We start from the raw sequence: 23960 nt of genomic DNA on the forward strand, positions 1-23960 counted from the left end.
GAAAGTGGGAACACTGGAGTTCGACTCTTGCCCTGTCCTTATCTAGGACAGCAGTACCAGTGGGCTGTTTTCCACCTAGCCCTCTATCCATCCTTCTCAACCCTGCCCAGGGAGGCCAATCCTGCAGACTGTATCACCCAGGTCCCCTTGCTGTCTGGCATCTCACTGGTCTTGGCCTAGGGATGACAGGTGGGAAACAGGTTGAGTGAATCCTCCCCATTCCTGCCCTTGCTTTTGCCTCATCGTCCTTTGCTTTTCTCTAACCCTGCCTACAACTCTCTAAGTGGTCCCCTGTTAAGGTCTTGTCATTTGAACCATCTGGGGTGGCTTCTGCTTTGAGCCAGGCTTCTGATACAAATGACAACCAGCTTTAGCAAACTGGAAATGGATTTCAAGCAGTGGGATTAAATTCTGAAATTCTGGGATCACACCAGCTGTGTCTGAATTCTTCCTAAGAGACTTGTTAGGTGGGGAGAGAAGCGGGGAAGATTAACTGGTCTCCGCATGCCTGGGGCCCTTGCGGCCTTTTGCTCTATCTTACGAGAAGTGTAAGGCAGAGGACAGTTCAGGTGGTCTTGAAGCCACTGCTCCAGGGGCTTAAAAACAATTTTACCCGCCAAAGGTATTAACGCACTTGGGCACTTGAGGATAAAAGAGCTTTCTTTACTCATGAGTCAACCGAAAATTTTAATTAAAAATGGAGGGTTTTTTGGTTTTTTTTTAAATAGCCACTTGACAAGAGGGTAAAGGGAGCCCATAATGGGATAGTGAGACCAGAGTCCAGGCTTCACTCTGCTGGCCACACTGTCCTCAGGACCTTGCAATAAGCTAGAAATGTACACAATTGTAGGCGAAAACTTCGAGGCTAGGGGAGGAGAGGAGGCCAGACCAGGGTGGGCAGTGACATCCTCAGTCTTTTGTATTTATATCTTACACACACACACACACACACACACACACACACACATATATATAACATCCAAGTACAACAGTCATTTGTACCATTTCCCAGGAGACACAGATGTTTCCAAGGCAAGGCAGGGCGGGGCTGGGGGCAGCACGCGGGACGGGGGCTGCCTCACAGAAGCTGCAGGAGCTTCAGCGATTGTAAGAGAGCTCCGGGCTCCGCCGACGCCAAATACTGGCAGCAGAGCCAGTCCTCCAGCTCCACCCCGCGCCGGCGGTCCACCGCCTTCTCGGCGAACTTCATCATCATCAGGGCCCGCTTCATGTCGATCCAGTTGCTGAGCGTGGCGCACAGCGCCTCCTCCGAGGTGCCCGGCTGCTCCACCAGCTCCCGCCGGGGTCCCCACAGAAGGCACTGCAGCACGCGCTTGGCCTCGCCGATGCGGATGCGCTTGATGGGGTCGGCCTGCAGCAGCAGGTGCGCAAGCCGCTGCAGGCCCGGCGAGTAGAGGGACAGCGCAGGCAGTGGGGGCAGGTCCTCCTGCCGGTAGTCCTGCTCCCGCAGCTGCGCCCGCACCTCGAACGGGTTGGGCTGGTGGAGCAGCTCGTAAATGAGGATGCCCGTTTGGAACTCGTCGAACTTGCGGTACTGGGAGGCAGACACAATCTCTGGGGCCAGGCGGGCCTGGCTCTTTTTCTGCTGCAGGTTGGTGGAACCGCCCGGCTTCTGCTTGGCCTTCAGGAAGTTGCTGATGATGAGTCGGGGCAAGTGCTTCTCGCCGGGCCCTCCCTGACAGGCGGGGCCAGCCGGAGGGGTGGGCGTGACGCCGGCCGGGAGGGCGGCAGAGGGGCAAGAGGAAGGGGTAGCGGCAGGGGCAGGGGGTATGGTGGTGGGAGGGGCCCAGGAGGTGGCGGAGGAGGGGTCCGGGGAGGCCTGCGGGGCGCAGTGCACCAGCAGCAGGTTCTCCAGGCATAGGTCCCGGTGGATGATGCCGTGCTCCTTTAGGTGCTCCAGCCCGTTGCAGAGCTGCAGAAGCAGGAAGCACACGCGCCGCTCGTAAACCTCGGGCTCAGACTGGTGGCTGGTGGCTGAGTCTTGCACAAAGTCCGAGGCGGTCTGGTGGGGTACCTCTCGGGTGATGACCACCACGCAGTCCTGCTCCTGGGCGGGGGGATGTGAAGGCAGGGCAGACAGGAGGTCCTTGGGCGCATCGGGAGAGGTGAGCATGCTGGAGGGCACCGAGGCGACAAAGTGGCCGCAGTCCTGCTGGATGTTGAAGTGCACGGGCACGGAAGGGCTGCAGTATGAGGCTGCTTTGGGCTCAGGGGTTTTGCAGATCTGTGGGGGAAAGGGGCAGTGAGGTCAAAGGGCCAGAGCCAGCATTCGGTTCAGCAGCTGGGGTTGGGACATTTAGCTTTCCACATGCAAAACGGTGAACTTACACCCATATCTCACACCGTACACACACTTTAACTCAAAATGGATCCCAGAGACCTAGGTCATAATGGAGAGACTTAGATGTGAGAGCCAAAACATACGCACTTTTGAAGAAAACACAGGACAGAATCTTTGAGACCTTAGGCTGAGCCAAGGACCTCTCAGATACCACACCAAAAGCATGGTCCATGAGAGAAAAAAATGGACAAGCCTGACCTTACCGAAACTCAAAACGTGTATGCTTCAAAAGATACTAAGAAAATGCAAAGACAAGCAATAGAGTGGGAGGAAATATCTGCAAAACACATATCCAGTAAAATGATTTCTATCCAGAATTTACCAAAAATTCTTGCAATGCAGTAATAAGATAAATTACCCAATCAAAAAGTGGGCAAAAGATCAACAGGCATTTCACCAAAGAAATATATAATTGGCCATAAACACATGAAAAGATGTTCGACATCATGAATCATAAGGGAAATGCAAGTCAAAACCACAATGAGAGACCAGGTGAGGCCCACCAGAACGGCTATAATAAAATGATAACCGCAAGTGTCTATGAGGATGTGGAGAAATGGGAACTCTCATTTATAGCTGGTGGAATGTAAAATGGTACCACCACTCTGGAATACAGTTTCGCAATTTCTTAACAAGTTAAACCTAAAATTATCACACAACCCAGCAAGAGTGAGTTCCCTTGGTAGGAAGACGTCCCCATGCCCACGGCGTAGGCTGGACAAATTCTCAGGAAGCCAGATAAGAGCTTACACAGGCAGTCAGCCTCACTCCCCAGCCCTCGCACCTGAATTGGCAGCTACCTTATAATAGATGTGTTCGACCCCTGGGATGTTCCCTTCTTGGGGAATCTCGGGGGCAGATGCAGGCCCTAAACCTCTAGGACTTGGTCAAATTCTCTTAGGCTGCCCTAGTTTCTAGATCCAGGTACATATGCCATGCCTACCGGCTGGCACAACCTGTGGGGCTGATTTCAGTGGAGCCGCTAAGTGGAAGCCATGAGCTTTTCCTCCAAGGGTGAGTCAGAGCAGATGAAAGAAAACAGAAAGCTCTCCAGAGAATAGGGAACCCAGAGGGCCCAAAGGCACCCTCTGAACCAGAGGTGGGAATAAACAGACGGATGATCTCAAGCTCCTTTGGGGAATTCCCAGTATCTTTCCCACCTCTTCTACATCTTCTTGTACTAACGACAGCGACTGCCAACTAAGGATCCTGAGCAACAGGAACCCTCATCTGGTGGCCACACAACTGAAGAGTCTTGAGCCAGACACAATGGCCCCCTGTCAGGCCTCAATTTCCCTCTAATTACACTGAAAGGGTCGGTATATGGTCTGTGGGTGCCCCTCTCAGAAGGAGATGATGCAACCCCAGCCGTACTTTGTAGAAAGGTAAGGATCAGTGCGTAATCCTGAGAAGAAAGGCATTTCGCCTCCATCTATAAAATATCATCCTGCAAACAATCCAAAAATAACCCTTTGGGGTGCTGCACGGCTGCACTCAGATGAGTACAGCAGTGTTTATGGAGCACCACAATGCTTACAGGTGACGTTTTTAGAAGTTCTGTTGCAAGTACCTTTTCAAAGAGATTTATTTATATTGCAGTTCTACAAAGCTCAGCATAAAACCTGGCATAAAAGAGCTCCGCTTCTGAGAAAACTTTTTAAAAGATAATTGGAGGGCTTGGGGGAGAGAACACATTAATTTATTGATCCCTCTATTAGAGAAGTAGAATAGAAATAAAAGGAAAGTACATTTTATCCCAGACAGTGCTTCCTATTACTAACAAAAGTGACTTCAGAATGCATGCCTAAAAGGCACTGCTGCAGGCTCTTTCTTATCCAAGCACACCCAGCTATATTCAGTTTTTATTTTTGGCTGTGTTGGGTCCCCATTGCTGCACATGGGCTCTCTCTAGTTGAGGCAAGCAGGGGCTACTCTTCGTTGCGGTGCACGGGCCTCTCTTGTTGCAGAGCACAGGCTCCAGAGCGCAGGCTCAGTAGTTGTGGCGCACGGGCTTAGTTGCTCCGCGGCATGTGGGACCTTCCCGGGCCAGGGATCGAACCCGTGTCCACTGCACTGGCAGGCGGGTTCTTAACCACTGCGCCACCGGGGAAGCCCTGTATTCAATTTTTAAATGGCAATCTTCTGGAACACTATTACACTAAAGGAAATTTGGGAGGGGTCCTCAAAAAACAGTCTTGCATATAAATACCAACCCCTGTGTATGGACCCGTCTGCTGTGCCATCCATGGATACTGACGTCATCCCCTCCAGTGAGGGCTTCTCAACTACAACATATACCTACTGAACTCTTGCACCATGCCTACAAGCATTTTGTCATGTAGTGTCTCGTTAAATCTCATTGAACAACTCAATGAGGTAGATGCTACTACAGAGGAGGAAACTGAGACTTCAAGAGGTTAAATTATTTGCCCTAGATTATACAGCTAAGAAGTGTTCTGGAGGTGAAAAGTATGGGCTTTGGAGTGAAAAGGACCTTAGTTTAAATATAAACTCTGTAAACATTGGCAACTTTCCCTTGATTCTTGTTATTTGTAGTAGTTATGTTCTATTAAGTAGCCACAAACACTGAATGCATGAATGCTGAACCACTGCTCCTGGGGAAATACAATGTGAAGTTCTTGCAAGCCTCTGGTCACAAGATGTTCACCAACTTATCAATATGTAACCTTGTTGTATACTGTGTGTGTTTCTGTTTAAAGACGCCTTATTCATAGATACTGCTGATGCACTAACACTGACTCACAGCCAACAGCAGTGTAACTCATGCCTGAACTAAGCCGATCTAACACCCTCTCAAAGGTGCATCACAGCCTTCCTGACCTTAGGAACACGAGACAGGACTTCAGCGCTCAGCGTGGCCATTTTAAAGCGAAATCGCCAACGAAAAGCACGGAAGTGTGACGATGAGGCACTCAATAGACACAAAAAGCACACCTGTGTACAGTTATGAGAGCTGAAACAAGAAGGCGGAGGGTCCCTTTGTACCACCTCAGCTGAAGACGTGCAAGTCAGATGACCCGGATTTCCGCCCCTGCCCACTGTATGCCAGTTCAGGAATGAACCCCAAAGCCCTCCAAGTATTGACGTGGGGTTACAAGTAAGTTTCAGCATCGAATTCACAAACGCAGAATCCACGAATACTGAAGATCAATGGTATTTATCTCCAAGTATGTTTCTCCTCTGTATCTCAGGGGCAGTGTCCCTCTTCACAGGGCCACTGGGAGCATTAAAGGACACAGCACAGGTGTGGCTTTCAACACAATGCCCAGGCGAGCACCCACCGGGAGAGGTTGCTATGGTGACTGCCCTTGCGGGTCCGGCTGTAGCCATGTGGTGGTGCTGGGCAATTCCAGAGCTGGCTGGCTGTACAAACCCAGAGGGTTCAGCTGCCGGGGCCTGGGCTGTGTTTCCAAGGATCCCCTTTCTCCAGGGTATCAAAGGCCTGGGCCCGGCAAACACTCTCCTTGGGAGCTCCAGGCACTTCGCACAGAGGTGTAAATGAAAGAGGAGAGTAAATGACAAGTGGCCTGGATGCATTTCAGAATCAGTGAGCTGGTCCCTCTGGCAAGACCTGCAGCTTCCTCACTGCCTCGAACAAAAGACAGAGCGCGTGTTATCCAGAGGGGCAGCCCTGGGCCACCGCCAAGATCATTCTACAGTGTCAAATTAGAGGTGAGGGGAGAGGAGGGGGCGGAGGGAGGGGACGGCTTCTTTTCCACCCCATCTCCCCTCACCGCCCCCCAAGTTCATTTTCAGGGAGTCTGTGCTTGGGTTCTGGCTCAAGACCTTCACACAGACCTTTGGTTCAGCTCAAATTTCAAACGTTTCACTGAGCCAAGTCTCACTTTAAACTTTGGTGCCACGGCCTGATTCGTGGTTGAAAATCTGGGCTAAGTCACGTCTGTTAAATAAAAAAGGCCCAGCCCGCTTAGCGCAGGTCCCTAATTACCGGAGTTCTGGCTGACTGAGGCATGAAACAGCTTCGAAAGCACACACAACTAAGGCTTTTTTCCCCTCCTCATACTCGTGGAGCTGGGCTGCATGAGCTGGCTTCACCTCCTCGTGGCTACAGGGCGTCAAGCCCACAAACGGAGGGACCAGCGTCAGCCCGAGCAGGTGGGAGCCTGCAACTGAAGCTCCCGCTTCCCAGGCACGGATGAAATGAGCTCAGCCACAGCCAGGCGGTGCGGGAAGGAGCCCCCTCCCCACTCCTGGGGATTCAGCCGATTCAGATGACTGTATTCCATCTAGGATCAGCACTAATGAAGTGGAACAGCAGTGTGGAAGGATGCTCCGTGCCCCGCCCCCTCCCCTCCCCCCTCCCCTCCCCCCGCAGACCAGGCCCATTTGCAAATTGATATTGTTGTTCCCCAGACTCTGAATACTGGAAGCTCTTCTCCAGATTTTCTTTTCACACATTACGGAGATAGTCCCTGAGCTGCCAAGGCTCCAGCAAAATCAAAGAGGAGACCCCGGGGACTCTCTTCCTTAAGAGGACCAAGGTCTATCGCTGGCTTCCTTATGGTTTAGATTTCGAATGCAATGAACGATGCTGCCTTTTAACATCCTCTGGAAATGCTGAATTTTCTGCACTGTTCTTCGGAGAACTGGCTAATTCTACATTGTTACAGGAGGTCCTAGAATCCAAGTTGCACGTCACCATCATGGATATAAAAAACAAACCCCTTTGCCCGGGGGTTCTGATCCAGCGGCAGATCTTGCGCCACGTGGCCCCCTGGGCCATATCACTTTCCACCCCATGGGCAAGAGGGATTAAGCCTGTCCCACCAGGCTCTTTCCTCCTCAAAATGGAGAAGTCAGCTGTCTCTTGACAGTGAAGGAGCCGCCCAGGTCCAGCCCAAGTAGGCGGGGGAGAGTAACACATGCACTGAACACAGGAAATGTTCAGGGTGGAAGCAGAGACATTATTCACAAATCCCTTTCTCAGGTCCACTAGGTTGGCAGAAGCAAAGAACTTCCTAAAGGCACCTCCATCCCCTTGACTTTCAAGGAGCTCAAACTTACATCCCTTTCAGTGCATGGATACAGGCCCCTGGCTCTGGGCCACCAGCGATGACCAGGCTGACCATGTCCAGCTCTCTGGAGGGTCTACTCACTCTTCCTTTACTGGATACAGCACCCTGCTAATAGGAAGGGAAACGCTGGGGTTGTTTCTTTTTCTTTTAATTGTGGTTGGGGGGGGGTGACCAGGAAGGGTAGCTCAACAAGAGAGTACTGCCGAGTTCAGATATAAAGAGGCAATGAAGTTCAAAAATCTATCTAGTCTTTCGGGGCCTTGATTTCTGACAATGAACTGGATCCTCCTAATAGCTACCTTCCTGCCTAGTTTTTTTGCAAGAAGGCAGCGAGTAATTATACAGAGCCCCTTGAACAAATAAATCAGGGGTTCCCAATCTATATTTTATGGTGGTGTCACCAGTTTTTTAAAAGAAAAATCTCACAGTAAAATTCACTGCAATTTTCCTTGGCTAATAATCATAGTATTAAAAAAAATCTTACTGGTAAGAAGGAAGCCACCCCGCCAAGGTCGTTTCATGTTAGTTCACCGTTTGCATTTTTTCTAATTAGAAATAAAAGAATGTCTTGGGGCAGGTGATGGCAGAAAAGAGTTCAGGGTTCCCTTCTCACTCCTCACAAAAGCCTGCATTTATAGAAGGACCACAGACCACCAGGTACTCAAGGGACACCAAAAGAAGATGAGAAAAGGGGCCACCAGAGGGGCCAGATGGATACAGACAGCTCCACCAGCTTACTCAGAGCTGTGCCCCAAAAGAGCAGTGGGGCGTGCTAGCAACAGCCCTGATCCAGGGCCAACGATTAAACAGCTGTGTTACTTTGGGCTAGTCACTTAGCTTCCCTGAACTTCATTTTTCTTAACTGAAAGGGTGGTAGCATAGGCTTTGAGACAAGACAAAGAAGACTTCAAATCCATCTTAGCCACCTGCCAGCTGTGGGCAGATTACTTAATCATTTTGAGCCTCAGATTTCCCACCTGTAACACCTACCTCCCCTGTGAGGATTTGAGGTCGTGTAGTTAACACACCCATCCAAGAGTCTAGTTGTATACTGACTGCTCTATCAATAATATTACTGTTGTGGTTCAAGATGATGTTTGGGTCTAACTCTCCTTCCGGCTCTATTTTAAGAACTATATCTGAATTGCCTACCTCCCGTATTAGATTATAAGCTCCACAGGAACCATATGTTCACCTCTATATACTCAGATCTTTACAAAATACCTGGCTCATAGGAGGCATTCAATAGAAACCTGCTGAATAAATGAATGAATTCTCCATCACATTAAAAGGCAACTGTCTTAATCCAACTCGATCACGTAGGTTCGTTCCTGAAAGCACAGAATGAACCTTGTATTCATTGTACAAATCACACTGCACCACGTCCTGGGCCAGGCAGAGAGTGAGATCACCGAGCATTTTTTGGAAACTACCCTCCTTCGGGAGCTGGCTGAGGGGAAATGGCTTCCCCAGCCATAGCGCTGCCCCCCCAGCCAGGACCGGCTGGCGGCACTGTGGAATGGGAGGAGGGGTTGGTACCTACTTTCACAGCGTAGGTGCTGCCGGGGTCCTCGGAGCAGGTGGCACAGTAATAAATGGCATCCCCCGAGTCGCAGCAGGGCTTGTTACAGGCCAGCTTGAACAGGGACCAGTTATTCTCGCTGAAGTGCAGCCCCTTTTTCTGGCCGCCCATGAAGAGGTCCTCACACCTGGCCACGAGGCGGACCAAGGACTGGGCGTAGAGCCCTCCCAGCTTGGTGTAGGTGCCCTCCTTGCTGCTGATGCTGCTCAGGAGGCTGTGCAGCTGCAGCTGGGCACTGCCCGCCGAGGCCTGGCTGGACACGCTCAGCTGGGAGGCCGCGGCCGAGGAGACCCCTTTGCCCTGCAGGCTCTGGCTGCCCGCCAGCCCTGGCGCTGGGCCCCAGGGGCCATTGTCTTTGAATGTTTTCTCCAGAGGCTCGGAAGCAGAGAAGGTGTGCTGGAGGCGGCTGCCGGGGCCTGAGGAGTAGCTGAAGTGGGACTCGTCATGGACACAGACGTTGGTTTCCGAGTGGCTGAGGTTCAGCTTGGGACCTGCTGTTCTTGGCTTGGGGGAGCCTTGGGTCCAGAAGAAGCCATCCGGAGAAGAGGCCGCCCGGCTCACTAGCTTCTTCTGGGGGAGAGGTGGGGGCTGCAGGGGGCCACTGGGGGACACATCCTCAGTGGAGCCCGAAGGGAAGGGGACAGGGCTGAAGAGCTCCTTCCCGCTGCTGGTGGGCGAGTGAGTCAGCTCAGATGATGGACCTGAAAAAGAGAAACAGAAACCATCAGACCGGGGGCCCAGGCCACTCAGTTCCAGGGTCCCGTGGGCCATTTTTTTTCTTTCCATCAAAGCAATCTATTTTATTTTGTTTTTATCTATTTCTTGAAGAGACAACATATGCACAATGAACACAACTCAAAATGCAAAAAAGGTGTACAATGCCAATGAAGTCTTCCTCCTACCCTGTTCCTTAGCGCCCAGTCCCTCTCTTCAGAGGAAACATGGCTGGCAATTTCCCACACATCCTTCTGGAGATCTGCCAAACAACCCAAACACACACACACACACACACACACACATTTACACAAAGGAGAGCAAACGGTGCCCACTGATTGCAGTATTCCTTTTCTTCACTTGCCACTATGGCTTGGAGATATTCCACATCAGATGATGTTCAGGTCTATCTAATTCTTTTTAAAAGCTATCCCATACTGTATCATCATATGCAAGTACCAAAATTTATTTAACTGGTCCCCCGTGGATGGACACTTAGGTTGCTTCTAATATTTTGCAAACAATGTTGCAACAGCACCAACAAACTTGAACATGTATGGCTTGGCTGGATTTTTTCAAAATGTCAGTTTATAGAGGGTACAATTTAGCTACAGTATAATTCCTCCTTTTTAGGGTATAATTCTCTGAGTTTTGACAAATGCCCTGATGGCCTGGGGGACAGTGCAGGCCCACAGACATTTCAGAAGACAGAGAATGTGATTTCATAAGAAGAAACAGATTTCAAGGGAAAGCGAGTGGTTCCCAGGCCCCACAGTTCCCAGAGGTGCACGTGGATATTGATGTGATTTGGGGAAAGTTCCGTCACTGCCTCAGGCCTCCGCAGAGCATGGGGACCTTCAGAAATGTCACAGGCGGTGAGATAAGAGCGAAGCCTGGACTTACTCTTTATATCAATGTATGAAATGGAGAGTTCACAATGAAACAAGAGTTCAGGTAAAAAATACATAAGAAAAGGTACTGACATCAGAGACAAGAAAGGGCCAATTGAAAATAATACTCATTTCTTTCATTCTAAGAACTGACTCAAAGATATACCCAATATTTTAATAACAGTTTTTAAGGGGACTAAAAAAAAACCAAAACATTAACTGTATCCATACATTATAAAATACATCCTATTATCCTGAAGGTTAAAATGTGAAAGAAATATGGGTCTCAGATTCAAGGAAATAGGCAGTTATGATGTGCGCCCCTCATTTAGTTGACTGTGCATGTAGCCTAAGGGTGGGGCACATAGTGCCTCTCTGGACGCCCTCCCACCTTAGCAGGACGACCAAGATGCAAGACGCACAACAAACACAGAGGCCGGAGGCAAGTGGAGAAAGGCCGCAAAGGAAGCAAACTGTCTGTTAGTTTTGTGTCACTTCACTCAGAGGCACATGGCCTTCGCAGGGCTGCTTCTGAACAGGTAACAGCTGTCTCTGCTTGAGTCCCTCTCTGATTTCTCCAGCCAAAGGGGGACAGAATGGGCTGGCACCAAGCCTCTCCCATCAACACGGGGGCCTCCTTACATGGGGGTGCTCCACAGGCAGGAGGGAGCCAGGTGGATGACCATGTCCTCAGGCGCCGATGTCCGTGCCTCAGCCCCATTGACCAGCATCAGTAAGTGACAGCAGGGGCCTCCTGCACAGTACAAGCTCCAGCGCAAAGCCCCCAGGAGGACAGAGTTGGTAAACGCAGCTAGTTGAACACAGGAGCTGGGAACCAGGTTTGTGCAAAGAGATGCATTATCAACACGCAGAAGATAAGGGTTGGGGAGGCGGCAGGCAGAGCGTGATCAGAATCCCGGTCAACGCTTTACTCAGTGCCTCCAGTCTCCCTGTCCAGACAGGGACAGCCTGCCTATGGTCAGGACACCTGGGTCCCCCGTCCAACCAGCCGGGGAGCTTTTTGACAAATCAGTTTCATGGCTAGTCCCCTCCTTAAGCCTTATGCTTATTCCCACCCCTTTCTTTGCTTTGTCTTCCTGGGCTTCCCCCTACAGCTCTCCTTGACGCTTTCAACACATTCCTTTCTGCCTCTGGTCTGATCTGAGGGCGCATAGTGGGATGAACCCTGATGTAAGCTGTCAATCTTACTCGGCTGAATTTCCTCATTTAAAAACTGACCGGGGGGCTTCCCTGGTGGCGCAGTGGTTGAGGGTCCGTCTGCCGATGCAGGGGACACAGGTTCGTGCCCCGGTCTGGGAGGATCCCACATGCCGCGGAGCGGCTGGGCCCGTGAGCCATGGCCGCTGAGCCTGTGCTCCGCGACAGGAGAGGCCACAGCAGTGAGAGGCCCGCGTACCGCAAAAAAACAAAAACAAAAACTGACCGGATTGCATCCCTGCGAAGGCTCCTTCCAGCACTAATAGTCTATAATTTCAGCCATTCTCTCCATTTTCAACAACTCCTCATGTGCATTTTGTCTCAAAGCTGCCCCTGAAATAAAATACCTCTAGGCAGATGGTTATCTTGCTTCCACTGTTCCTCTATCTCTAGTTCCCACAAGCTGCTGCTGGAAAACTTTTCAATCCTTAAGGATAGCAGGAATCTTAAAAAAAAAAAAAAATATATATATATATATATATATATATATATATCGGTAACACTTCTCATTCCCTAGATTACCAAAGAAAACCAAGAGGTTGTGCTTTAGCACAGAAAATAACACGTGTGTTCAGGCAGTTGGAAGGAAGTGATTTTCTCCTTTGCCCTGTGTGTGTTCTCTTGCTTTCTTGTGGGAACTGTGAGTACGTGGCTTTGATCAGATCTATATCCCATAACCACTTAGCTAAGTAGGGGCAGGAGTACTGGGTATTAGAAGGAGGTGCGGCTTCAGGGATTAGCATGTGGACTGGTTCATTTTTCTTTATTTCTTAGATGTTAGGTGTTTCTCACCCAACAATCACTGCCTAAAGCACACAGTAATCAGAGGACGGCACTGCACAGGAAGGCTCCTAGCCATGCACTTCGCCAGAGGTTGTAAAGGACTGCATTACACAGACCTCATCTGGTGAAGTGAGGCTCATCTGAAATGTGCACTTCCTCTGTATGACTGGGCATTACATACACATATTGTGATTTTTGCATTTAAAAAAAAATCTCCTACTTGGGTAACAGGTACACCATCTTCTGACCATTCTCCAGATGTGGACCCGCACCAGGCAAAAAGACCATAATTCACTCTGATCGCCCCCAGGCACCCCAGGACCATATAACATCTCAGCTGTTAATATTCTTGGCTGTTAATATTTGGAGGGAGATGTCTACGTGTAGCCCTTCTCGATAAAACCGATTTCTCCAGCATGAGACAAGCAGTTAGCTGTCTTCTGCGGGACCAGAGAGCCCCCCAGAAGACCCGCTCTGGTTCTGTCGTGTTGTTGGCTCTCGCATGGGGCACCTCCTCACAGACACAGCTTATCCCGGTTCTATGCCAGTGTTAGACCACCCTGTTTCCAAATTCTGGCTTACAATTAAGGGTGTAAAAAGGATATGAATGGAAAATTCATATCAAAGGATATGAATGAAAAATACTTTGCTGGGAAGTCTGCCTACATCATAGTTACATAATTAGTGGTTTTTTGTTTTTTTTAAATGACTTTGAGTCCTAATTGGGCCAGAGAGCTACAAATCCCATTTCCTAAGTTTTCCTTCCAATTTCCAATTCTGCATGTCAACCCTGCAGCCGGCTATAGAGCAGAACACCTCTGCATCTCCTTAGTGCCTGTGCTTCAGAGAAGAGAAAAAAGTTTTCTAGAGAACTTCCTAGAGAAGTTTTCTAGGAAAAAACTACACATCACATTTGGTGCACTGGGTGGGATCTTAAAACGATGGAGAGGAAAGTATACCAGTTTGGTGCCATTATATTTATAAAGCAAGAGAAGAGAAATCAGGATTTCAACGGTGGGGGAAAAAAAGGCTCAACTCCTATGCAGAAATGCAGGCCAAAAGTTCAAACCCAGCACTGTGAGGTTTTCTGATTATAGAGTCCTCTCTTCTGGCTGGGTTTTAATAGGTACTTTCACTGTTCTCTATAGCCAAAGGGAGAGCTGGGCTTCAGGAGGAAGTGGTCAGTCCAGTTTTGAACCGTATAAATGAGCCCGTGTGGCTTGCTTGGCGCCCGGCTCTGCCTCCTGACGGCAGCTGGGCCAGAACAAATGTGGGGACAAAGGGCAGGGTCCCAGCTAAGAGTCCCCCAGCTCCAAACTTCAGCTTTGGTGTCTGACGATTCTCCAACTTAAAGTAAAGGAAAGCAAATTGAATTTTCTTTTGTTCGAAACACTGAGTGTTCTGTGGATTGTTTTTAAAAATGAGGATAAGAGATTTGGCTGGAAACGGCTGTATAGATGAATCCATGCATTCACTCAGCATTTCTTGAGCACCTACAAAATGCAAGGCAGGGGGAACAAAGCAGATGGAGAAAACCTCGCCCACACTCTGTGGCCTGGTTCAATCCCTTCATGTTCAAGGTGAGAAAACTAAAGGCATCTGTGTAGGCCAGGGTCGCACAGGAAGTGGCAGTCTTACAGGTTTTGGCCAAAACCCCTCTTCCCACCCCCAGAAGACGTGAAGAGTGGTGGCAGAGGGGATGTTCTAGCCTCACAGAGAGTAATTTTTTCCTCCAAAGGAAAATTTGGTCAGAATAAACTCTAATTTTTTTTTTTTAAAGGAAGGCACATAGCATTCCTTCAAGAGGAACCCTTGCTTTTTCAAGAAGGTAAACGTGGTCTGAAAATGGAAGCATAGTATTAGCATTTTACAATTGGATGGAAAATGTGGCATTTGTGAGAAGTCTCTCCAGACCAGTTAATCATCCCAAGAAACAGTGATCCAGATGGGTAGGCAATTGACATGCAAAACAGGAGAAGCACCGTCTCAGTTTGGAAAACAGGCTCGTGGAAAATATTGCGTGTCTACAGCCCATGTGTGGTTCCATGATCTTTCCCCTGTTGTAACAAAATCATCATGGGTTTTCTTCCAAATGAACAGTAAAATTAAAAGTTAGTTCAAGGCACTTTCACATGCTGTTGACAGAAGCATAAACTGACATTTTTAGAGGTTAATTTGGTAACATCTGTTTAAAAATGCATATACATTTTGACATATCGATTCTACTTCTAGTAATTTATCTTACAGATATGCTCACCAAATTATCTTGGTGTACGTCACAGGATCTTCCTGCAGACTTGTAATGAAAGTAACCTAAACATGCATTGACAAGAGAAGGGTTTAACCAATTTATACAATGAAAAAAATATACAGCATGAAAAAAAATGAGGTAGACCTAGAGGTTCTGATTTGAAGGACTTCAAGATACATTAAGTACAAAAATGTGTAGAACTGAAGTTTATATTTAAAATATGGATACGAATTTCTGGGATGATATAGAAAAAAATGTTCCAAATGGGGGGTGGAGCTGGGAGTCTGAAGACTCTGACTTTTCACTTTATATCTTTCTCCATTGTTTGGATTTTTATCATAGACACGTATTGACTTCATTGAAGTAATAATATATTTTTAAAAATTTAGTTTAAAGGGAATAGCTCAAACTAAAACGAAGCTTCACTTTAGAGATACTGTGAGGGCTCAGGCCACAGACAATCTTAAAAACGCGTATTTTTTCCTTTAGGATAACTTCTCCATCCTTCAGTAACACATCTCCCAGAATAGAACCGGTGACTCAGTCTGTCTCCGTGGGGGATATACTGTGTTAGAGCAAAACATCAGTGTAATATATTAGACTGAACCCATCAATTTAGGATCAAGTGCTCTAACAAGCCTGCTTAATTGTCAGAAAGCACGCTATTTTTGGCTAGAGAGTTTTAGATGCCTTTTTCAGGACCACCTTTCTTTTTTCTTTTTTTTTTTTTTGGCTGTTATGTGCGGCTTGTGGGATCTCAGTCCCCTGACCAGGGATTGAACCTGGGCCACGGCAATGAAAGCCTGGAATCCTAACCACTAGGCCACCAGGGAACTCCCAGGACCACCTTTTTAAAAATACTATTTCTTCTTCTTTTTTTTTTAACATCTTTATTGGAGTGTAATTGCTGTACAATGGTGTGTTAGTTTCTGCTTTATAACAAAGTGAATCAGCTACACATACACCTACATCCCCATATCTCCTCGCTCTTGTGTTCTCCCTCCCACCCTCCCTATCCCACCCCTCTAGGTGGTCACAAAGCACGGAGCTGATCTCCCTGTGTTATGCGGCTGCTTCCCATTAGCTAACTATTTTACATTTGGTAGTGTATATATGTCCATGCCACTCTCTCACTTCGTCCCAGCTTATCCTCCCCCCTCCCCATGTCCTCAAGTCCATCCACTACGTCTGCATTCCTGTCCTGCCCTTAAGTTCTTCAGAACCTTTTTTTTTTTTTTAGATTCCATATATATATGTGTTAGCATACGGTATTTGTTTTTCTCTTTCTGACTTACTTTACTCTGTATGACAGACTCTAGGTCCATCCACCTCACTACAAATAACTCAATTTCGTTTCTTTTCATGGCTGAGTAATATTCCATTGTATATATGTGCCACATCTTCTTTATCCATTCATCTGTCGATGGACACTTAGGTTGCTTCCATGTCCTGGCTATTGTAAATAGAGCTGCAGTGAACATTGTGGTACATGACTCTTTTAAAAATACTATTTCTTCTTAGAGTCTCAGGTAACAGCCTGAGTGGGTGAGCAAGGGCTCAGTGAGGGTCAGGCTGTCACTCATTCTGACTGACGTCTTTGTGGACTTACTATCTCCCCACCCTTCCCTGGCCCCTTCCTGGCTGATTTTCCCCATAGCACTTACTGCCATCTGACACACTGGCTACTTTAGTCCCTTATCTTCCTCATTGCCCATCTCTCCCCACTAGAATGTGAGCTCCACGAAAGGAAGGGACAGGGCATTTTTTGGTCACTGCTGTATCTTCAGCATCTAAAACTGTATCCAGCCCATAGTTTGTATTCAACAAATATCTATCAAACCAATGACTGAATTAATGTCTATATTTCAAAAATCTTCTTGGCATTATTGTTGAGAAACACAAGCTGACTACTGTCAAGATATTTAATTAACTTCCTGTGTTTCTGGGTTGGCAGTTACAAAAAAATCAGAACACAAACACTGCCTCGGTGCATAGCTTCATGGGAGTTTATAAGTATATTCACTACTGTATAGTTATTTAGACCTCTCATCTATCACTTCTGCCCATATTTTCAGTTCAACACAGCACTCATCTCCTTTGGGAAGAGGGGAACCTGGCATCTATGATGTTTGTTTAACTGTGGAACTGAGTTGTAATGTTATCCTAAATCAAAAGGGAAAATGATCTTAATGCAATTATGAGGTCTGCGTATTTAAAAGTAACCATTTAAAAGCACAAGAGTCTTCTGGTGACCATTTCTGCTGATCATTCCCCCCACGCCCATCCATCCATCCACTACAGAGGACCTTCCCCTTGGCAGCGTTCGTGGATCTGTCCTAATACATGCAGTTTGTCCCTCCCCAACCAAGCATAAACCCGACAACTGCTTAGATGGATTTTTCCTTTCACCGAGTTGACCTACTGTTCAATGGAACTGCCCACATGGACAAATGGGATAACAGATGTGCTTGGAGAAGTATGGAATGTGATACAAGCACAAAGAGCTGACATTAACACTGATATAAAATATTTTGTCAACGAAAAGTTTAGACACACTCGTTTTTAAAATGCAACCAAGTTATAGCTTTCGATTATGTTTATTTTACTTAGAAAATTTAAAACTATATTTTGGGGAACCACAAAACCTGAATGGTAGAAAACTAATTTTCACCATTAACCCTGATGAGCTTCCAAGAAGTTTACACAGACTACTACTATGCTATGCCCCAGAATGACTTTGTCCTTAACTCCCCCAGGCCCACCCATACCACAGAGGCACAAAGTCCACGAAATGCATTGTTTTCGTTACTGAATTCTTACTGACAAAAATCAATGTATAGTTGAATGGTCTCTTTTGACTTAATATATAATATTAAAGAGGTGGACGCTACATTCTTGACCTAACTCTACCTCTCCCGTTTGGATTCCCTCTCTCAGCTTTGGCGCTAGATGCCGAATAGTAACAAAAGGCACGATGGGTCAGTATTTCAGCTACGAGGTAAAAGTGAGTACGGATTCACAGGATGGAAAGCTAATTGTTCAGTAATAGATTAAAACCAGCTGTCTTGGCTACTGACGAGCGGTTGAATGAAGGGTTTCCTACATTTTAGGACCTGCGGTTCTGGACATTCTCCAGCTTAATGTTTAAGAGACACAGAAAAGGAAAAAAAGAGAGAGAGAGAATGCCTGTGGTCTCTTGCCAGTTTCAAAGCATGGTTCTGGGTACAGAGCCATAAGCAGGAGCAGCAGATAGAAACTGCTTTGCTCTGAGAAGCCAGAGTCCGGTAAGAAGGTATATATACCTTTTTGTTGATCTTCCAGGAATCTAAATTTCGAGGTGCATTTCCACTGAATAACTCGTTCGTGATAAAGGACTAACCATGAAAATATATTCTTTTTTAAAAATTGAAGTACTGTTGATTTACAATGTGATTTCAGTGTCAGGCGTACAAGAAAATATATTCATTTTAATTCGAAAATGACTGAGTTAGGTGTCACCATTGTACTCATAAACCCTCAAATGGCTCCCTATTTCCGAACTCCACAAACTGGTTTTGAGAGTTTTGTACAATCCAGCCCCCAGCCTCCCACCACCTCATGTCCCACTGCCCCTCATTTGCTTCCACTGAAGTGCGTTGGGCTGGTCTGACCCTTTCCCCATGTGCTCCGCTAACCCTGTGCCTTCTATCCTCTTGAATTGTTTCCTTAACCTGCAAAGACCCCTCCTCCTCCCTCTACCGTCTCAATTTTAACCACTCTGGAGACAAGAGCTGAAGTCCCATGTCCTCAAAAAGCCTTCTGGGGACTTGCTTGGCAGTGGAGTGGTTAAGACTCCACGCTTCCACTGCAGGGGACGCGGGTTCAATCCCTGGTCAGGGAACTAAGATCCCGCATGTCTCAGGTGCGGCCCAAAAGAAAAAAAAAAAAAGCCTTCTCTGAACCCTACATCAGCACTCATTGATTTCTCTCTCTCTGGAAGCTTTCATAAGCACTCCTGTTCTGAGCAGCCCAATTTCCTAGCTTAACCCATCCACCCACATGTCACGTATTTTAATCTTACCTTCCTGGCTAGACCGTGTAAGAGCCCTGAGAGCAAACATCATGATCTGCTGGTTCTGAGAAGCAAAGTGCTGGGGCAATTAAGTCCAGTTCTCACTAACACCAGCTGGCAAGTGGAGGATGAAAGACCCCTCCCTCAGAATTGCTCACAATCCCAAGACAGCAGGTCAGGGCTGACCAGCACAGGGACTAACGGTTCACGTGCCCAGCCCAGCCTTCGATGGCATAAGGTGCCTTGTAGAATTTCTGCACAATGGAATGGGAAAAGGAAAAAGATAGAAACCCAGAAAAATCTGCAGAGAAAGAAAATCCTTTTTTGCCACGTCCCACCCAAATCAAGGCTAAGATATTTCCTGTTTTGAAGTCAGAGCTGTCAGAAGTTTCCCATCAGAACACACCACAGGCTGACGTACAACATATGCTTTTGTCTTAGCAGCGCTAATCTTTTAGATAGAAAAATGTTGGTGACAGTAAATTCACAATGGAACCCTCTACTCCAAAAATGCCTACTGAGAGGAAATGCTTCCTTAGGACTGAGAAAGACAGTCATGCTAGCACGCGTCCAAACCTAACATGCTGGGGCAAGTCAGTGAGAAAAGCAGGAGAGGACACACACACACAAGTGGTAAAGGGTGAAGGTGTTAATAGTACCCATCACAACCACAGGAAAGCAAGAGTTCTTTTTTTTAGGAATACAGTCGTCCTTCATTATGTGCGGGGAATTGGTTCCAGGAATCGCCTCAGCTACCAAAATCCGTGGATGCTCAAGTCCCTTATATAAAATGGCGGAGTACCGTCGGCCCTCTGAACCCGAACCAACAGAGGTTGGAAGGTCTTTGAATCTGCGAATTTGGAGCCCGAGAATACCAAGGGCCGACTGTACACCCAGTCAGGACTTAGCCGCATATTACGCCTTAGAGCTCAATCCAGAAAGTGGGGTGGATGGTGGTCTAATGAAGCCGGCATGCTTTAGTTCAACACACGCTTATGTAAGCGCCTGCTGTGTGTCCAAGGAAGTGTGTGCATGTGTGTGTGTGTGTGTGTGTGTGTGCCCATGAAAGAATGAGAGAGACAGAGGGTGGAGGAGGGGGAATTTGTGGTTGGCATGCACCCAATCCCCTGTAAACTAATCCTGAGGACAGAAATGGAACGCAGACCTACACACAGATGTCTCATTACCCAAGGAATCAGGAGTCTTTCGATATGCTTCCGACTTCAGCCTCCTCCCACCTTGCTGCCATGCGGATGCGCTGTGTGTAACTGGAGAGGGAGATATGGGATGAGGCGCCTTGTCATAAACTCAATAGGGAATAAATGTCAGCTGCTCCTTGGTAGAGTCTACTTCACAGGGAAAGTGGGACCAAGACAGTAGGTCTAGCTTGGCCCTTCCGAATCTAGGCAATTAACCCAGGCTGGCCTTCCAGACTCAGGGAATCTAAGCCTCTCCATCAAGGTCAAGTCTGTTACCTCCATCACTGCAGGTCCTGGAGTCGGAGGCCAGGCTGTCCGTGGAGCCCGTGGTGAAGCTGACGTGGACGCCCCTGAAGGATGGGCTGAGGCTCTCAGCAGAGCCCTGGCTCACCTTCTCCAAATCAGAGCTGCTCTTGTTCATTTTTAAAAGGTGCCTGGAAAATGTAGAAACAAATGATAAAAGTAATTAATTTGGTTTCTATTCAAAAACCAGCTGATGGATTATGAACCTACTATGCTCCTGAAGCCTGATCAGTGCCAGTAAGTTTTAAAAAAACAATTTGGGGAAGAGAGAACAGGGACTCTTCTGAAACCTTACGCACGTGAATGGCAGGAGATTTCTCAAGCACGGTTAAGGAGAAGTGAGTCTATTAAATTTAGAAAAGCAGCAAAATCATGATTTGGGAGGAACTGCCTTCATATTCTGGCCCCGTCTGCCAAAACATTTACGTCATCTACTACATTCTATGTAACATCTCTACAAAGAAAAACTGAACATTATCATACAAGCCAATGTATAGAGATACACAGAGATTGGGTAGGTTTTGCAAGATCACAGGACAAGGGAATTGCAAATTCAGACCAAAAACAAGAGATTTCTTTTGTGCCTGATACCCTCTTGACATAGCTTCAAAGGGTCTAGCTTATTCCTTGGACTTAAGGTCAATTTTAACCAGACATCTAGTGCAATGTTTAGATGGAACCATGTTAACATAACCCTTATTCCAGAACTATGGAATGAATCTGCCCTTAGGCTTTCTATGAAATCTTTGATTGCATCTCTAAGATAGCACGACCGATACATCAGGGACAGGAATACCAAGTTCAAGAAAAAAGAACTCGCCGTGGAGAAGACGGTTCCATTATTAAGTGGAAGGTTTAGCTTATTGATTTCTCTTTCCCTCTTTCCAAGGACTACATGAATATTCACTCTGACCTGACATTTCCCCCACGCAGCCGGACAGACCACAATCAATCCAGCCCTTTTCCCTGTTGGTGGTAACCCAGATTTGTCTGAACTGATATTTCCTGATTACATGCCTGCTCCCACTACGGCAGATCTATATCTCAATATCTGCTGTAGGAAATACACAATACAGTATTGATTTGGCATCAGAACTGCCTCATTTAACGCACATGACCTTACAGCCAAGAATGTATCGATCATTCTCTGTGTTCAATATTGCGCAGCCCCGTACTGGTCCTCACAGGCACTGGAATCCCTTGTTCATTAACAGAAAAGTTTAGAGAAAGTTCGCTCCCATGAAATGTGCTCCCTAGAAACATGTCTGTCTCCCCACCTCCAACCCTTAGAACCAGATTAAAAGACGTTTTAAAGCTGTTACACCTAAGTGTGACCGTGATGGCCATGTTACAACTAATAGTATTCTTTATATTTCAATGTCACTGTAGGGACCGTGGGGATGTCAAATCTTTTGGAAGTGCTACGGCAGTATATTATCTTTATTTTACCCTCTGGCAAAATATAATCATAGAAAGTTTCATGAAATATTTTTATCCTCATCAAATCCATCAATAATGGCTTTTGCAGATGAAGCCAAGATATGAAGCTGTGAATAACGACAAGTCCTCAGTCTAGGAAAAAAGCCAGATCTATGGCAATCCAACTACGCTGCCCTCTTCAAAGTGGCCCCTGGAGTCTCTTGGTTTTCAGGCTCAGAAAGCTGCCAAGGGAGAAATTCCAGCACCATAGCTGCTGAGCTGGTGCAGAAAAACACTAGATGAAATGTATATAAATAGATGAAACTAAGAAGTACATAAATGTGTGTATGTATGAGTATATACAGATACACATACGCACACATACACATAATTATTTAGTATAACAGTGAAGCATAAAAGAAAGAAAAATGCGCAGTGCCAGATGCAAAGGGAACAATGATTTTCAAATGACTCGTAGTGAATGAATGGCCAGGTCAATTTCATGAGCCAAGGCAGTTTACCGACTAGCAGTTTATTTTAATAAGAACAGACGAGAAAAAAATATGAAAATATAGAGTGAGGATTTGTGAAACCTTGTTTTGTGGAATTTTTGTTTCGTGTGTGTATGTGTGTTGGATCACAATATTAAATATATTTCTTTAAAATATATTTTAAAAACCTGGTTCAAAAAAGGTTAAATAGGGATAGACAAACTTTTCCTTAAAGGCCAGATGGTAATATTTTAGGCTCACAGATCATATAGTCTCTGTTGCAAGTATCAACTCCGCTGTTGTAGCAGGAAAGCAGCCATTATATGTAAACAAATGGGTACGTTTTCCAGTAATACTTTATTCACAGACATAGATGGCTGGCCTGTGGGTGGTGGATTACTGACTCCTGATCTATTGATAGAACAGCCTTATTCAACAGAAGTATAATGCAAGTCATATATCTATATATGTATATATATATATAAAATTTAAAAAATTTTAGTAGCCAAATTATAGATGAAATTAATTTTAATAATGTATTTTATTTCACAAAATGCATAAAAATATTCTCATTTCAACATGCAATGAATATAACATTATTAATGAGATATTTTATATATTTTTTTCATTCTAAGTCTTCAAACTCTGGTATGTATTTTATATTTACAGCACATTGCAATTTAGGCTCACCACATTTTAACTAGTGGCTATTACAGTGCAGATCTAGAGAAACTCATGCATGGACAAGACTGTTCACAGTGTTACTAACAGCAAAAACAAAATCATAAACAGTCCAATGTCCATCAATAAAGGAGTGGATACACTGTGGTAGAGTCTTGTAATGGAATACCACATAGCATTCAAAAATAAATAAACTTGATTTTAAGGTACCAGTATGAAAATTATTCTTAAAATGTTGAATATTAAAAGTAGATTGCAAAAGGCTCATGTAAAGTGTGATACCATTTATATACAATTTAAAAACACATAATGATGCTATGTATTCTTTATATATTACATATATGTGGTAAAATGGAAATAACTTCATCAACTTCAAGATAGTGATGACTCTGGCAAGGGGAAATTGAAATGGAAATTGGATGGACAGGGATCTTCCACTGTACCTGCAATATTTTATTTTAAAAAATCCAAAACAGGTAACAAAATGTTAATATTTGAAAAATCTTAGGGGGACACATGAAAGTGAGTTAAATTGTTCTTTGAACTTCATCGTTCGCTTGAAATACTTGATAAGTTGAAAATGAACACAGAAATGTTCATTTCTAGAAAGAAGGAAAGAAAATCACTAGGGCCTGAATGAGTCCAGGATGGCCATTCCTGTTGACCTGTTGCTGAGCCTCTGAAAGGCAAGGAACACAGAGATGACCCAGTGAGATTTCCATCAGTCCCCATGGGACAGACAGGCTCTATGAGGATTGGTTCCGCCACAGAATAGCCTCATGGATGGAAAAAGTTATTTCTCAGTCCTAACAACTCGCCTGAGACTGTGGGTGTTAATTTTTCTGCATCTAGTCACTATGAGAAGTCATAGCTGTGAAGCCCACCAAGTGAATGCAGACAAAACCAGATTATTCCTGTGGTTGCAGGATAAATTCTCAAATGCAGACTTTGGTCAATCT

At 46.1% G+C, this 23960-nt stretch overlaps 1 protein-coding gene across 3 annotated transcripts in view; it reads right to left on the minus strand.

Moving 5' to 3' along the window:
* Window positions 1-674: 674 nt before the first annotated feature.
* Window positions 675-23960, minus strand: part of PRAG1 (PEAK1 related, kinase-activating pseudokinase 1) — a 53220-nt gene continuing 29934 nt past the window's right edge. For 2 of the 3 annotated variants that reach the window (XM_073798525.1, XM_033848789.2), the window contains exons 4-7: window positions 20384-20541; window positions 20096-20176; window positions 8963-9702; window positions 675-2245 (exon numbers count right to left, since the gene is read on the minus strand). In XM_073798525.1, coding sequence (XP_073654626.1) covers window positions 1079-2245; window positions 8963-9702; window positions 20096-20176; window positions 20384-20541 — 2146 coding nt within the window. In that variant the 3' untranslated portion in view covers window positions 675-1078. The remainder of the gene's footprint in view (window positions 2246-8962; window positions 9703-20095; window positions 20177-20383; window positions 20542-23960) is intronic. The other variant, XM_073798526.1, reaches the window with a different exon arrangement.

This window comes from Tursiops truncatus, chromosome 21, assembly GCF_011762595.2.
Source record: "Tursiops truncatus isolate mTurTru1 chromosome 21, mTurTru1.mat.Y, whole genome shotgun sequence".
NCBI classification, from domain to species: domain Eukaryota; kingdom Metazoa; phylum Chordata; class Mammalia; order Artiodactyla; family Delphinidae; genus Tursiops; species Tursiops truncatus.